Here is an 18125-nt window from a genome sequence, read left to right as displayed (position 1 = left end):
TTAGATTAAACTTCTTGTAATATTTTTTTATTTTTTGTAATTTAGGGTTTTGGTTTTTTTTGTAATATAGTTTAGTTTATTTAATTTAATTGTAATTAATTGTAGGTAGTTTAGGTCATTAGTTTAATGATAGTGTAGTGTTAGGTGTATTTGTAACTTAGGTTATGATTTATTTTACAGGTAATTTTGTAATTATTTTATCTAGGTAGTTATTAAATAGTTAATAACTATTTAATAACTATTGTACCCAGTTAAAATAAATACAAAGTTGCCTGTAAAATAAAAATAAACCCTAAAATAGCTATAATGTAATTATTAATTATATTGTAGCTATCTTAGGGTTTATTTTATAGGCAAGTATTTATTTTTAATTTATTTAGATTAATTTAAATAATATTTAAGTTAGGGGGGTGTTAGGGTTAGACTTAGGTTTTGGGGTGAATTCATTTAATATAGTGGCTGCGGTGTAGGGGGGGTAGATTAGGGGTTAATCAATGTACTGTAGGTGACGGCAGTGTAGGGGGGGCAGGATAGGGGTTAATAAATGTAATGTAGGTGGTGGAGGGCTCCGGGTGCGGCGGTTTAGGGGTTAAACAATTAATTTAGTTGTGGCGGGGTCCAGGAGCGGCGGTTTAGGGGTTAATAAGTATAAAGTAGGTGGCGGCGGTGTGGGGGGCAGATTAGGGGTGTTTAGACTCTGGGTACATGTTAGGGTGTTAGGTGCAGACACTTCCCATAGAAATCAATGGGATATCGGGCAGCAGCGAACATGAGCTCTCGCTGCTGTCAGACTCCCATTGATTCCTATGGGATCCACCGCCTCCAGGGCGGCGATTGAAAACCAGGTACGCTGGCCCGGAATAGTGGCGAGCGTACCTGGTAGGTATTTGATAACTACCAAAAGTAGTCAGATTGTGCCGAACTTGCGTTCGGAACATCTGTAGTGACGTAACCATCGATCTGTGTCGGACTGAGTCCGGCGGATCGTATGTTACGTCACTAAATTCTACTTTTGCCGGGCTGTAGGGCTTGATAACTACAGCGAATCAGCCTCTCCACAAATACGCTGTGGAGTTCTAGTGTATTTGCGGTTGATGGCTTGATAACTAGAGGCCAATAAGTTATAAAAGCCAGGCAATACCTCATAAACAGAAGACACGTCACACACGTGCACTTACCTTCATTGTCACACATTTCCTGCATTGGAGCTTCCAGCTGACACGTTACACTCAGATCTCAGATTTCAGTCAGAAATTTTTTTGCCAACAATATTTCATGGTTTAGGATTTTATTTCACCTTAAAAGCAATTAATGTTTAACACAGTACACTTAAAGGGACAGTCTACTTGAAAATTGTTATTGTTTAGAAGATAGATAATCCCTTTATTACCCATTCCCCAGTTTTGCACAACCAACACTGTTATAGCAATACACTTTTAACTCTGCGATTACCTTTATCTAAGACTCTGCAGACTGCCCCTTATCTAAGTGCTTTTCGTAAATTTGCATTTCAGCCAATTAGTGCTGGTTCCTGCATAACCATTATCATTCTCCACGGGAGTGACTGGCTGTGAAAAGCTCTTAAAAAGCAGAGATAAGAAGCGCCCTGCAAGGGCTTAGAAACAATCAATCTTTGAGGTTATACGTATATTAATATAACAATATTGGTTATGTAAAGCTGGGGAATGAGTAGTAAAAGCATTATCTATCTTTTTTTGTAACAATAGCCAAAATCAAGTAGACTGTCCCTTTAATATGTGGGGCATATTGAAACTGATTGATAACGTATTTATTAGATTTTAAAATTCAGATGTTATGTTCAATATTTAAAATATACGGCACATCTGAAGGAATCAAAATAAAGCATATACACCTAAAATATATTTCAGAACTTAAATGTACATATAATAATCTGTAGATTACATAATGTTACACTACAGTCATTGATTCAAAAGGATCATTTTATAGCAAAGTACCAGCTGCCATTTTATTCCTATATTATCACATATTTAGTCATGGCCAAAATGACTGAATTCAGAATAAAAACAATTTTCAGAATACTATTTGATGAACTAGAGGGTGAGGAGAAGAAATAAAGATGGCATGTGTGTGTATCATTTACATGAAGCAGAAGGTGAGAGAGAAGGGAAGAGAGGGCATGTGTGTGTATCATTTACATGAAGCAGAGGGTGAGAGTGAAGAGAAGAGAGGGCATGTGTGTGTATCATTTACATGAAGCAGAGGGTGAGAGAGAAGGAAGAGAGGACATGTGTGTGTATCATTTACATGAAGCAGAGGGTGAGAGAGAAGGGAAGAGAGGGCATGTGTGTGTGTGTACCATTTACATGAAGCAGAGGGTGAGAGAGAAGGGAAGAGCGGGCATGTGTGTGTGTATCATTTACATGAAGCAGAGGGTGAGAGAGAAGGGAAGAGAGGGCATGTGTGTGTGTATCATTTACATGAAGCAGAGGGTGAGAGAGAAGGGAAGAGAGGGTGTGTGTGTGTATCATTTACATAAAGCAGAGGGTGAGAGAGAAGGAAGAGAGAGAGAGTGTGTGTGTGTGTGTGTGTGTGTGTATCATTTACATGAAGCAGAGGGTGCAAGAGAAGGGAAAAGAGGGCATGTGTGTGTGTATCATTTACATGAAGCAGAGGGTGAGAGAGAAGGGAAGAGAGGGCATGTGTGTGTGTACCATTTACATGAAGCAGAGGGTGCAAGAGAAGGGAAGAAAGGGCATGTGTGTGTATCATTTACATGAAGCAGAGGGTGAGAGAGAAGGGAAGAGAGGGCATGTGTGTGTGTATCATTTACATGAAGTAGAGGGTGATAGAGAAGGAAGAGAGGGCATGTGTGTGTACCATTTACATGAAGCAGAGGGTGAGAGAGAAGGGAAAAGAGGGCATGTGTGTGTGTACCATTTACATGAAGCAGAGGGTGCAAGAGAAGGGAAGAAAGGGCATGTGTGTGTATCATTTACATGAAGCAGAGGGTGATAGAGAAGGAAGAGAGGGCATGTGTGTGTACCATTTACATGAAGCAGAGGGTGACAGAGAAGGGAAGAGAGGGCATGTGTGTGTGTACCATTTACATGAAGCAGAGGGTGCAAGAGAAGGGAAGAAAGGGCATGTGTGTGTATCATTTACATGAAGCAGAGGGTGAGAGAGAAGGGAAGAGAGGGCATGTGTGTGTGTATCATTTACATGAAGTAGAGGGTGAGAGAGAAGGAAGAGAGGGCATGTGTGTGTACCATTTACATGAAGCAGAGGGTGAGAGAGAAGGGAAGAGAGGGCATGTGTGTGTATCATTTACATGAGAGAGAGGGTGAGAGAGAAGGGAAGAGAGGGCATGTATGTGTGTGTGTCATTTACATGAAGTAGAGGGTGAGAGAGAAGGAAGAGAGGGCATGTGTGTGTATCATTTACATGAGAGAGAGGGTGAGAGAGAAGGGAAGAGAGGGCATGTGTGTGTGTGTCATTTACATGAAGCAGAAGGTTAGAGAGAAGGGAAGAGAGGGCATATGTGTGTACCATTTACATGAAGCAGAAGCTGAGAGAAAAGGAAAGAGAGGGCATGTGTGTGTGCTATTCACATGAAGCAGAGGGTAAGAGAGAAGGGAAGAGAGGTTATGTGTGCGTGTACCATTTACATGAAGCAGAGGGAGAGAGAAGGGAAGAGAGGGCATGTGTGTGTATCATTTACATGAGAGAGAGGGTGAGAGAGAAGGGAAGAGAGGGCATGTGTGTGTGTGTCATTTACATGAAGCAGAAGGTTAGAGAGAAGGGAAGAGAGGGCGTGTGTGTGTATCATTTACATGAAGCAGAAGGTTAGAGAGAAGGGAAGAGAGGGCATATGTGTGTACCATTTACATGAAGCAGAAGCTGAGAGAAAAGGAAAGAGAGGGCATGTGTGTGTGCTATTCACATGAAGCAGAGGGTAAGAGAGAAGGGAAGAGAGGTTATGTGTGTGTGTACCATTTACATGAAGCAGAGGGAGAGAGAAGGGAAGAGAGGGCATGTGTGTGTATCATTTACAAGAGAGAGAGGGTGAGAGAGAAGGGAAGAGAGGGCATGTGTGTGTATCATTTAAATGAAGCAGAGGGTGAGAGAGAAGGGAAGAGAGGGCATGTGTGTGTATCATTTACATGAGAGAGAGGGTGAGAGAGAAGGGAAGAGAGGGCATGTGTGTGTGTCATTTACATGAAGCAGAAGGTTAGAGAGAAGGGAAGAGAGGGCATATGTGTGTACCATTTACATGAAGCAGAAGCTGAGAGAAAAGGAAAGAGAGGGCATGTGTGTGTGCTATTCACAGGAAGCAGAGGGTAAGAGAGAAGGGAAGAGAGGTTATGTGTGCGTGTACCATTTACATGAAGCAGAGGGAGAGAGAAGGGAAGAGAGGGCATGTGTGTGTATCATTTACATGAGAGAGAGGGTGAGAGAGAAGGGAAGAGAGGGCATGTGTGTGTATCATTTAAATGAAGCAGAGGGTGAGAGAGAAGGGAAGAGAGGGCATGTGTGTGTATCATTTACATGAGAGAGAGGGTGAGAGAGAAGGGAAGAGAGGGCATGTGTGTGTATCATTTAAATGAAGCAGAGGGTGAGAGAGAAGCGAAGAGAGGGCATGTGTGTGTGTGTGTGTGTGTATCATTTACATGAAGCAGAAGCTGAGAGAGAAGGAAAGAGAGGGCGTGTGTGTGTCATTTACATGAAGTAGAGCGTGAGAGAGAAGGGAAGAGAGGGCATGTGTGTGTATCATTTACATGAGAGAGAGGGTGAGAGAGAAGGGAAGAGAGGGCATGTGTATGTACCATTTACATGAATCAGAGGGTGAGAGAGAAGGGAAGAGAGGGCATATGTGTGTATCATTTAAATGAAGCAGAGGGTGAGAGAGAAGGGAAGAGAGGGCATGTGTGTGTATCATTTACATGAAGCAGAGGGTGAGAGAGAAGGAAAGAGAGGGCGTGTGTGTGTCATTTACATGAAGTAGAGCGTGAGAGAGAAGGGAAGAGAGGGCATGTGTGCGTGTACCATTAACATGAAGCAGAGGGTGAGAGAGAAGGAAAGAGAGGGCATGTGTGTGTGTGTGTGTGTGTGTATCATTTACATGAAGCAGAAGCTGAGAGAGAAGGAAAGAGAGGGCGTGTGTGTGTCATTTACATGAAGTAGAGCGTGAGAGAGAAGGGAAGAGAGGGCATGTGTGCGTGTACCATTAACATGAAGCAGAGGGTGAGAGAGAAGGAAAGAGAGGGCATGTGTGTGTGTGCTATTCACATGAAGCAGAGGGTAAGAGAAAAGGGAAGAGAGGGCATGTGTGTGTGTGTATCATTTACATGAAGCAGAGGGTGAGAGAGAAGGGAAGAGAGGGCATGTGTGTGTGTGTGTGTCATTTACATGAAGCAGAGGGTGAGAGAGAAGGGAAGAGAGGGCATGTGTGTGTGTGTATCATTTACATGAAGCAGAGGGTGAGAGATAAGGGAAGAGAGGGCATGTGTGTGTATCATTTACATGAAGCAGAGGGTAAGAGAGAAGGAAGAGAGGGCATGTGTGTGTGTGTGTATCATTTACATGAAGCAGAGGGTGAGAGAGAAGGGAAGAGAGGGCATGTGTGTGTATCATTTACATGAAGCAGAGGGTGAGAGAGAAGGGAAGAGAGGGCATGTGTGTGTATTATTTACATGAAGCAGAGGGTGAGAGAGAAGGAAGAGAGGGCATGTGTGTGTATCATTTACATGAAGCAGAGGGATAGAGAGAAGGGAAGAGAGGGCATGTGTGTGTGTATACCATTCACATGAAGCAGAGGGTGAGAGAGAGAAGGGAACAGAGGGTGTGTGTGCCATTTATAGAACACACATGATAAGAGAGAAGGGAACAGAGGGTGAGTGTGTGTGTACCATTTACATGAATAAGACGGTAAGAGTGAAGAGAATAGAGGGCATGTGTATATATCATTCACACAAAGCAGAGGGTTAGAGAGAACAAAGGGCATGTGTGTGTGTGCCATTAGCATGAAGCAGAAGGTGGGAGAGAAGAGAATAAAGGTCATGTGTATGTACTATGAACAAGAAGCAGAGGGGAAAGAGAATAAAAATCATGTGTGTGTGTAGTATTTGCATGCAGCAGAGGGTGAGAGAGAAGGGAAGAGAGGGCATGTGTGTATCATTCACATGAAGCAGAGGGTGAGAGAGAAGGAAGAGAGGGCATGTGTGTGTATCATTTACATGAAGCAGAAGGTGAGAGAGAAGGGAAGAATGGGCATGTGTGTGTATCATTTGTATGAAGCAGAGGGTGAGAGAGAAGGGAAGAGAGGGCATGTGTGTGTACCATTCACATGAAGCAGAGGTTAAGAGAGAAGGGAAGAGGGCATGTGTGTGTAGCATTCACATGAAGCAGAAGCTGAGAGAGGAGGAAAGAGGAGGCATGTGTGTGTGCTAATCACATGAAGCAGAGGGTAAGAGAGAAGGGAACAGAGGGCGTGTGTGTGCTAATCACATGAAGCAGAGGGTGAGAGAGAAGGAAAGAGAGGGCATGTGTGTGTATCATTCACATGAAGCAGAAGCTGAGAGAGGAGGAAAGAGAGCGCATGTGTGTGTACCATTCACATGAAGCAGAAGGTACGAGAGGAGGAAAAAGAGGGCATGTGTGTGCTATTTAAATGAAGCAGAGGGTGAGAGAGAAGAGAGGGTATATGTATTTGTAGTATTTGAAAAAAGCAGAGGGTGAGAGACAATAGAGAGCATGCGTGTGTGCTATTCACATGAAACAGAGGATGAGAGAGAAGAGAGGGTATATGTGAGTGTAGTATTTGCATGAAGCAGAGGGTGAGACAGAAAGGAAGACAGGGTATGTTTGTGAACCAAAGAGATTTTATCATTACAATCTGTCTGTAATGAGGCTCATCATTTTTATAGGGTGAAATAATTTCAGAATCAGAGTTTTCCAACTGTGAAGCTTATACCATAGATCACTCACTTACAGAGACATCTGATGGCTGAATATTCTGTACAGGTTCTCTATGTGTAACCTGTTAGTTCTAATAAAGAATGCAATTATGTTTTTGGTTAAATGGATCTAAGCAGCATATCAGTATGTCTGTCCCGGGACAGCCGAAGGGATGAGCCTCGTGCACACTCATCTTATTTCCCTATTCAGTGTAAGGAAGTTTACAATGAAATCTCATGAGAGTTAAGTGAAATCTCATGAGATCACAGTAAAAGAGTTCATGGCCTCAGCACTGCTGATGCAGATTGGCTGCTGTTCATTTCTTCATTTTTAAAAAAAAAATTTTTTTACCTGCAGCTGAGCAGCAGCTCAGTATAACTTTTTACACAGAACTTACTCTGCTGAGCTGAGGAGATTGTGAGGTAAAATATCTTCCTTTTTTACATACAGAGATGATCAGGTGATATTTTCCTGTCAGCTTTTTACAGTTATACTGAATCAGTTTCAAGTGATTTAGCATATGAGTATTATGTCCTTTAAGTGCAGCTATCTCACACAAATCTGATTATACAGTAGTATTACACAACACATTAGTATTTTATGATTGTGATTGGTCAGTCTTCAGGTCCATCATTTACATAATTATTAGTAAAGATTAAGTCATTTGAGTTTTTAAATAAATGATAAAGATAACATTAACAGCAACTTCTGCCATAGATCACTCACCTGCAGATACATCTGATGGCTGAATATTCTGTACAAATTCTCTATGTGCTTCTGTGTCTAGATTTTGATCACGGTCACCTGTTAATTCTAATAAAGAATAGAATCAGTTTATTTTGTTAAATGGAAATGAAACCATTTCTGTTGCACCTAAAAAGGCGTCTTAATATGTATTCAATTAACAAAAACAAAGCATCTGTTACTTTTTGCATATCAAATATTTACATCTATAAACTAATATTAACATATATACATTGATATATAACTGATTTAACATTAATCTCTCTTGACCCTTTAAATGTTTTTATTATTTTTGTTTATAATCAGCCAGCTCATTAGATCACACATGTTTCACTGTAGATTTGCTCTGTGTCAGTCACGTCAGTAGTGTATGTGCTTTTCCTGAGTGAGATATTTATTACTACACAGCGTTACCTGAGCTCTCATTTCTTGGGGTCTCCATAGTCCTTAGTGCTTGGTGAGTCTCCATCATGGCGTCCTTGTAAAGCTCCTTGTGTCCCTCTATATACTCCCACTCCTCCATAGAGAAATACACAGCAACATCATCACACTTTATAGGCACCTGAAACACACACAACTCATTCAGCGCTGACACAGGGAAAGGTTCTGTCACACACTTTTACTTACAGAGATAGGATAATGTTACTGAGAACATGAAGACACAGGCAAAAGGTAGTAAATACACAGAGAGCTAGAGGGGTCAGTAAAGGGCTTTACTATGTCCTTACTCTGATATAACATCACATTCCCCATGAGTGCTCACCTTTCCGCTCAGCCTGTGAATGCTGTGGGGAGGGGAATGTTACTGAGAACATACAGAGACACAGACAGAAGGTAGGAAATACATGCAGGGTCAGACTGATCAGTAAAGGGCATCCCTGTGTCCTGACTCCGGTATAACATCACATTACCCAACTCACTGTTCAGTCTGTGACTGATGCTGTGTGTTTGTTGGTGGGGGGGGGGGGGGGTAATGTTACTAAGAACATGTAGGAAAATACTGAGAAACATATTTCCCGAAGGAATTGCTGTGCCCTAATGCTTGTGTAATGTCACATTTCCCAGCAGTGTTTACCCCTCTGGTCAGCAACTGAATGTTGTTGCGAGGTGATTTTTTTCCCTTTATTGATGCATTTCTATAGAACAAAATGTCCATCTATAAGACCAAAAGGTTAGAATGTGACCCCTAAGATATACATATATGCCCCCCATTTATCTAAACTAAATACTATTGTCTAGATTATAAGTCAAGTGATACTGACTGTGTGTGGTACACAGCTTTGTTCTTGACCTCACTCCATCAGTATCATTTATATTACTCTATTTATTATAAGAAGTAATTAGATAAAAACATTTAATGAAAATGTTGCCTGTTGTGCATGACTGCATTAGCGTCTAACAGACTTATAATGGTATGTATTCACTTTAGTATGCTAACCAAATTCACCATGATATCAGAAGCGTATTTCCCTGTGCACAATGCATACAATGTTTTTTTTTAAAAAAAACTGGTGTAAACTGTTACCGTTACCTAAACGGCCATCAAATTTAACCCCTAGAGTGCCAGAACCCCCACTGCAATAAACCCCACCACCACTGAAACCTCCTAACTACAATTAACCTTTTTGTTGGCATAAACAAATTTCTATAGATATCAATATATTCTTTGATAGTAAAATTAAATGTTCAGAGTTTCCATACATTTAATGTATCTGCACAAATGTAATCTCTGAGGATGAAGTCATATTTACAGGACTTTCAAATGTGTCAGGTTTTCATTGTACTACAGAATACTTTTGAGAGTTAAAAAACAGACTTTTTGATGCTGTACGTGATATTGCATGTTTTAATTATACTATACATTGTGGATTATTAAACAGTTTTAAGTGATTTTTATCTTCATAGCTTGATTGAGGTTTATAAACCCCTTCAATACCAAAGAATGTTTAGCATTGTTTAAATAGATTCTTAATTTTTAAATTTACTAATCAAAACTATATATATATATATATATATATATATATATATATATATATATATATATATATATATATATATATATATATATATAATCATCCAAGTAACTGCACTCTCAGGTCTTTTCAAAACAGGTTCTTTTAATGGAACGTTTTCGGGGTTCACAACCCCTTCATCAGCATAAACAAACAATCAAATGTCACACAATATATAGTATATCAAAACAGTGTCTCACCAAACAAATTTGCTTTCAAAAGTGCGCCAAAATCGAGTGTGGAACGCATCTTGCATTCCACCGTGATCATGTCAACCGGAAGTGATATCACTTCTGGTTTCACGACATGATGAAAACATATTAACATTATTTTGTTTAACAATAAATAATACATAGTGGTGTGCCCTCAACTTGTCAAAGAGGCAATCAAAAATAGTATCAATAAACGAAAATGTTTGCCAGTGGTCTTTACGAGACATCTGTAAGTGAATAAGTGAGAAAATATCACTCGTGCAACCAATATGTACACTGACATGTCTGACTACTAAAGTTTTAGCAATATTCAGTGTCATGTGCATTGTGATGTATATATAGGTACATTAAAACAAAAAACTGAATATATACATAAGCAAAAAAAATAATAAACTTACAAGGTGGCAGTGCTTGCTCAGACTTATTATCAAACCGTATAGCCATGCGCATTGCCTACTGCAAAGTATACATACTTTATACAAGCAGTGTATCCAAAAGAGCGTGCTGTAACCTTGTGCTGTTACATATTGCCCTAAATGTAACTATGTGTATGTAAGAGATGTACATTAACTATTCTGCGAAAAATTCGTAATAATAGAAGTCAACTTAAGCCTGATTAAACGTACATCTGTACTCCTCAGATATATAACCCACTGTTACAAATTTACTAGATGCAATAGTTGAATCTCCAAAGATTCCACATTTAGTATATTAGGACAAGACGCAATATACTGAGTCGTGACCATCATAGCTGTGCCTCAGTTCCCATATGTAGTAAGGTGCCCCAAAGGTGAAAAATATACATTATATGGTATATGTACATATATCAAGGCACTATTGAGAGATTAAAATGTTATGACACTTCAATATTTCTGATAACAATGTCCAAAATGTAGATGACTCCTTGTGGACACATAAGGACAGTTCTTCTAGATGTTATGTGGCTAGTTTGGTATAGGTCCCAAAAAAAAGGTGTAAGGTGCGAGATTGAGTAACTTCACCTTAGGGACCAGGCTTCCACAAACAGGGATGGGGGATACATCCCTCCACCCTGGTGTGTCGTAAGTCCCCACCCCACACCCCTCAGAAGGGCCGTGGGGTTGGGGGCTACACGTAGCCACAATGACCCCAGGTTATACCCCAAGTATGTAGCACGATCCTATACACTTAAACAAGGTTTTTAAAATCTGGGGTGGTGTTTAAACCGCCTGGATGGATAGTCCCCAACTTAAAAATCCATTGGGCTTTCCTTTTGAGTAGTATCTTGCTCCTATCCCCTCCCCGGTCAAGTGGGGGTATATGGTCAATGAGGACGTATCTGATTGAAGATACCGGATGGCCTTGTTTAGCACAATGACGTGCAACTGGTTGGTCAGAGTCCCCCTGTTTAAGTGCCGATCTGATCGCGTGCCTATGATTTGCCATACGTTCCCGTAACGTGCCTGTGGTTTTACCCACATAGAAACTAGAACAGGGACAAAAGAGAAGGTACACCACGTATGTGGTAGTGCACGTGATTGAATGCTTGATCACGTATCTTCTATTAGTGTGTGGGTGCTGAAAGGTTTTGGTGCTGACCAAACCATTGCACGTCGTGCAGCCCAAACACTTATATGATCCTTTGATATTTATTTTAGTCCCTGTGGTGTAGCTAGCTCTTTGGTCTGTGCGCATCAAGAGGTCTTTGAGGTTCACACCCCTCTTGAATCCCACCATTGGTTGTACCTGTCTGGTAAATGTTAACTTCGGGTCTGATGTCATAATAGGCCAATGTTGATGTAAGATACGTCCTGTATTCTTGGTAGTTGGTGTAAACGTAGTGGTCATGATAAGTTTATTACTCGTGTCCTTCTTGGGTGTGGGTTTGATGAGTTGTTCTTGAGTGAGTAAAGATGCTATACTTATATTTTCATGGATAATGGAAGGTTTGTATCCCCGCTCACGGAATCTTAATATGTTTTCATCATGTCGTGAAACCGGAAGTGATATCACTTCCGGTTGACATGATCACGGTGGAACGCAAGATGCGTTCCACACTCGATTTTGGCGCACTTTTGAAAGCAAATTTGTTTGGTGAGACACTGTTTTGATATACTATATATTGTGTGACATTTGATTGTTTGTTTATGCTGATGAAGGGGTTGTGAACCCCGAAAACGTTCCATTAAAAGAACCTGTTTTGAAAAGACCTGAGAGTGCAGTTACTTGGATGATTATATTACTTATTTCTGCACCCAGGCAGTTGACACTGGGAGGGTAGAGCTGGAAATCGTTTGCATATTATATTATTTGACCAGCGGAACCCCCTGCTCTTGACTACATTTGTTTCACTTGCTCCAGCGCTATACACTGTGGTTGTAGCTTGCTCACTTACTGAGACTGTTATCAATTGGTTTTATAACCTTGTGCTTGCTCTTATGTTTGGACTTTCCGGCTCTGGGACCTAGAGTGACTCACATTTCACCTCCATTCTACATCTGTGAGCAATAAGCTTATATAATTAGGAATTGATTGCTTGCCTTGACAACGTTGTTTTCCTTACCAGAATATGTCTACATTACCGGTACAGGATGAATACCATGAACAACAGCCACTGAGTGAAGATGTATCCTGCCAAGCAGTGGAAGCCCAGACCGGTACCGTATCATACACACCAGACGATGCCGCCCGGATCTTATTTGAACCTATCTCCAAAACGGTTGGTGAGACCCCAATTAATTTATATCACACATTATTGAAATTAAAAAAGAGAGAGGTTGATTTAACTTTACATGGTAGTTACCTCTCAGATTATTTTAGAACAGGGCACATACCTCGAGGCTTTAGGGTCCACAATGTAACCACCATTGGGCGTGAAAACCCAGAGTTCAGAAAGAAATGGTGCTTTATTCTGAACAAGTGCTCCTTAGATTTAATTCTACTGGTCATAGAGGAAGTTACTTCCATTTTAGGTAAAGTTAAAGTTGAAATTCAGACCTTTGAAAATACATATCAGGCTACACTTACTAGTGACACACAAGAAAACTGGTTATCTAAAATTAAAACACAAATAGATAAATACCAGACAGATTTAATAACCTTTAAAAATAGGAAAGTAGAAACAGTAAATCAGGACTACAAACAAGGGAAAGTCTATAAATGGTTGACTACAACACCAGACATTAGAACCAGAAGGAAACAGAGAAATAGACGTGTCCACTTTGATACTGTGGACACTAGTGGGGGGGAGTCTTCGGACACTGACAGAAACCCTGGCAATACTTCTCTGACTCCACCTGGATCATATAGACCCCTTAACCATTTTTCCACGCATACATCCAGAGAACACTCTACACCTAACCATCATTTTTTAGGGGTTACCACCCGCTCCCGGGGAGGGGGCGGCACTATAGACCCCATATTAGGCGGGCGGGGTATAAGACATCGACCACCAAGACGCCCACGACAGAGGACATAGTAATAAATTTAAGTACACACTGTTTATCAGACAGTGAACGTAAAGTTCTGAACCGGGGCTTATCTTTCGTGCCTAGCACAGCCCTTTCTGAGTTTGATTTAAAATTGGACCTGTATAAGTTGAACAAATCACTCAAGATAAGAGAGTTTTTTCAAAACTGCACATCCAGTCCAACCAAGACACAGGTAGAACTTCAATGTAAAAATCCCAGCTCTTTTGAACCAACTAATAGCAGTCCGAGTACCAAAACTTTTATGAGGCTGGTTACACAGGACCTTGAAACAGCTAGACAACAGTCCCTTTGGACACATAATATGTCCAGGGAGGAAAGACAGGCGATTAAGACCCTGCAGGACGACCGAAGTATAGTCATTAGGCCCGCCGATAAGGGCGGAGCCATAGTGATACTCAACTATGGGGATTATCGCACTGACATCCTAACCCAACTGACAGACACACACACTTACTCTATACTACCTAATGATCCCACTTCCAGATTCAAACTTCAACTGGATACTTTGATCCAGATGGGCTTTGAACAAGGTTGGCTATCTGAACATATCCGTGATTTCTGTACCACCACTTATCCTAAAATACCTATCTTGTACTCAATCCCGAAGATACACAAAACTCTTGATAATCCACCTGGCCGTCCGATTGTGTCAGCAAGGGACTCCCTGACACAGCCGGTGGCACAACTAGTAGACATACTATTACAACCTGTTGTCAGGGAAGTGAGATCATACATTATGGATACAGGGGATTTTATACGTAAAACACGGACTGTTGACGTCCAACCTGACGACCTGCTGGTCTGTTTGGACGTCAACAGTCTGTATACTATTATCCCACATACTGAAGGTCTTAAATCAGTCGAGGAACATATTACCAATAACCCTCTATATGAGGGTCCACCAATTGAATTTTTCCTCTCTTTGATAGAATTCTGTTTATACAAGAATTACTTCAGATTCGAGAATAAATTCTACTTACAAACAGCTGGCACAGCCATGGGTTCCTCCATGGCCCCCGCGTACGCCAACCTGTACATGTCCCATTTCGAAAATCTGTTTCTATGGAACACCGACAATCCAGCGGTAGTATGTTATTACAGATATATTGATGACATCTTCATGGTATGGCGGGGGACCATGGAGGAACTACAGGGTTGGTTTGAAGTATTTAATACGGCCACAAGTAATGTCAGATTTAAAATGACTGTTGACAGACAATCTGTTAACTTTCTTGATTTGACAGTTTTTAAAAAAACACATCAATTGGCTACGACCCTTTTTCACAAACAAACCGATAGGAACTCTATCTTGAGCGCTGACAGCTGTCATCCTCCTGCCCTCTTAAAGGGCATAGTCAGATCTCAATTTGTGAGAACCATGAGAAATAATTCAGAAACACAAATGGGGGTCTCCCAATTGGCAGGAGTAGGAGAAAGATTCCGTGAGCGGGGATACAAACCTTCCATTATCCATGAAAATATAAGTATAGCATCTTTACTCACTCAAGAACAACTCATCAAACCCACACCCAAGAAGGACACGAGTAATAAACTTATCATGACCACTACGTTTACACCAACTACCAAGAATACAGGACGTATCTTACATCAACATTGGCCTATTATGACATCAGACCCGAAGTTAACATTTACCAGACAGGTACAACCAATGGTGGGATTCAAGAGGGGTGTGAACCTCAAAGACCTCTTGATGCGCACAGACCAAAGAGCTAGCTACACCACAGGGACTAAAATAAATATCAAAGGATCATATAAGTGTTTGGGCTGCACGACGTGCAATGGTTTGGTCAGCACCAAAACCTTTCAGCACCCACACACTAATAGAAGATACGTGATCAAGCATTCAATCACGTGCACTACCACATACGTGGTGTACCTTCTCTTTTGTCCCTGTTCTAGTTTCTATGTGGGTAAAACCACAGGCACGTTACGGGAACGTATGGCAAATCATAGGCACGCGATCAGATCGGCACTTAAACAGGGGGACTCTGACCAACCAGTTGCACGTCATTGTGCTAAACAAGGCCATCCGGTATCTTCAATCAGATACGTCCTCATTGACCATATACCCCCACTTGACCGGGGAGGGGATAGGAGCAAGATACTACTCAAAAGGGAAGCCCAATTGATTTTTAAGTTGGGGACTATCCATCCAGGCGGTTTAAACACCACCCCAGATTTTAAAAACCTTGTTTAAGTGTATAGGATCGTGCTACATACTTGGGGTATAACCTGGGGTCATTGTGGCTACGTGTAGCCCCCAACCCCACGGCCCTTCTGAGGGGTGTGGGGTGGGGACTTACGACACACCAGGGTGGAGGGATGTATCCCCCATCCCTGTTTGTGGAAGCCTGGTCCCTAAGGTGAAGTTACTCAATCTCGCACCTTACACCTTTTTTTTGGGACCTATACCAAACTAGCCACATAACATCTAGAAGAACTGTCCTTATGTGTCCACAAGGAGTCATCTACATTTTGGACATTGTTATCAGAAATATTGAAGTGTCATAACATTTTAATCTCTCAATAGTGCCTTGATATATGTACATATACCATATAATGTATATTTTTCACCTTTGGGGCACCTTACTACATATGGGAACTGAGGCACAGCTATGATGGTCACGACTCAGTATATTGCGTCTTGTCCTAATATACTAAATGTGGAATCTTTGGAGATTCAACTATTGCATCTAGTAAATTTGTAACAGTGGGTTATATATCTGAGGAGTACAGATGTACGTTTAATCAGGCTTAAGTTGACTTCTATTATTACGAATTTTTCGCAGAATAGTTAATGTACATCTCTTACATACACATAGTTACATTTAGGGCAATATGTAACAGCACAAGGTTACAGCACGCTCTTTTGGATACACTGCTTGTATAAAGTATGTATACTTTGCAGTAGGCAATGCGCATGGCTATACGGTTTGATAATAAGTCTGAGCAAGCACTGCCACCTTGTAAGTTTATTATTTTTTTTGCTTATGTATATATTCAGTTTTTTGTTTTAATGTACCTATATATACATCACAATGCACATGACACTGAATATTGCTAAAACTTTAGTAGTCAGACATGTCAGTGTACATATTGGTTGCACGAGTGATATTTTCTCACTTATTCACTTACAGATGTCTCGTAACCATAGTTACGGCTACGATGACGATCTAGATACACCGGAATCTGATATGTAAAGACCACTGGCAAACATTTTCGTTTATTGATACTATTTTTGATTGCCTCTTTGACAAGTTGAGGGCACACCACTATGTATTATTTATTGTTAAACAAAATAATGTTAATATGTTTTCATCATGTCGTGAAACCGGAAGTGATATCACTTCCGGTTGACATGATCACGGTGGAACGCAAGATGCGTTCCACACTCGATTTTGGCGCACTTTTGAAAGCAAATTTGTTTGGTGAGACACTGTTTTGATATACTATATATTGTGTGACATTTGATTGTTTGTTTATGCTGATGAAGGGGTTGTGAACCCCGAAAACGTTCCATTAAAAGAACCTGTTTTGAAAAGACCTGAGAGTGCAGTTACTTGGATGATTATATTACTTATTTCTGCACCCAGGCAGTTGACACTGGGAGGGTAGAGCTGGAAATCGTTTGCATATTATATATATATATATATATATATATATATTTTTTTTTTTTAATTAGATAACCCAAAGTATTATTCTAGGCCCAATTAAGAATTAGGTTCATGCCAACATTTCGCAGCCAAAAACTATCAAATTAAAACATTTTGTTATCTTTTTTTACCCCTTGAGCAGTCATAACACAAATAGTTGTAAACGATCCTCTGGGATCCCCTGCACAATATCACTTGTCAAAAATACAGCAATGTCACTGATCTGTGAATGTGCACAGCTTCCGTCATAGAGTTCAGAATCACAAGTTACAAAATGGCGGCACCCAGTGTGAAGATGTAAAGCTTCAATATCTGGCACGTATAAGGGGTTAAAATAAGTAAATGGCTTTAAAGAGAGCTGCAGGCACAGGAAGAAAAAACAAAAGAGTAGTAGATTAGAGTAGTAACCATGATACTGTAGTTCTACCCAGCAGTTTAAGTCCCTTTAATGCATGTAAATAAACACGTGCAAATACACAAATACAGCCGGTCACAGGGACACACAGCTGTCATTATGACATATCCCATCAGCTCTCACCTCCCCTGTCAGCAGGTACATGATCTGCAGGGTGTGGGTCAGTATCCTCTCTGTTGTCATCTTGTCCCCGGTCATGTGACTCGCTGTCAGTGAGTTAGTCACACGCTGCAAGAGTGAAACATAAAAACATCACTGACCCCTCTCACATCAGCTGATGTCATATTCTCCATCTCATCATGGTCACATGACAAGACAATCACCTTCTGTAGCCAATCTGAGCACTTGTGTAACACTTAGTGAGTTCCAGCGTTTTACCTGCTGGAGTGTATTCAATTGTTTACAAATAGATCATTTAACTTTTTTTGGCATTTGAAATAACTGATTTTACCCATGGTATTCCTACCTATACTAAAAGTGTTTATACTTAAGTATATGGTAAATAAAAGCTGTATAAACAAAGCAAGTAGAATACATTACACTCCTGGTGTGTTTGTGTGTGTGTGTAAGAGAAATAAGCAATACAATGTATGGTATACAAACAGAGATAATATAAACAAGCACAAAAATTGTGTGTACAGAAAGTGATAAAATAAGGAGAT

The 18125-nt window shown here is 40.6% G+C and overlaps 1 protein-coding gene across 1 annotated transcript in view; it reads right to left on the bottom strand.

Annotated features, from left to right (window-relative positions):
* The window catches only part of LOC128657969 (uncharacterized), a 296601-nt gene that overhangs the window by 20628 nt on the left and 257848 nt on the right, over positions 1 to 18125 (bottom strand). Inside the window, exons 10-12 of the mRNA XM_053712409.1 lie at positions 17587 to 17691; positions 8095 to 8242; positions 7663 to 7749 (exon numbers count right to left, since the gene is read on the bottom strand). Coding sequence (XP_053568384.1) covers positions 7663 to 7749; positions 8095 to 8242; positions 17587 to 17691 — 340 coding nt within the window. The remainder of the gene's footprint in view (positions 1 to 7662; positions 7750 to 8094; positions 8243 to 17586; positions 17692 to 18125) is intronic.

The sequence above is a fragment of the Bombina bombina genome, chromosome 4 (genome assembly GCF_027579735.1).
Source record: "Bombina bombina isolate aBomBom1 chromosome 4, aBomBom1.pri, whole genome shotgun sequence".
Lineage (NCBI taxonomy): Eukaryota > Metazoa > Chordata > Amphibia > Anura > Bombinatoridae > Bombina > Bombina bombina.
Note: the sequence above shows the minus strand (reverse complement) of the source record. Positions and strands in the feature narration are given on the sequence as shown.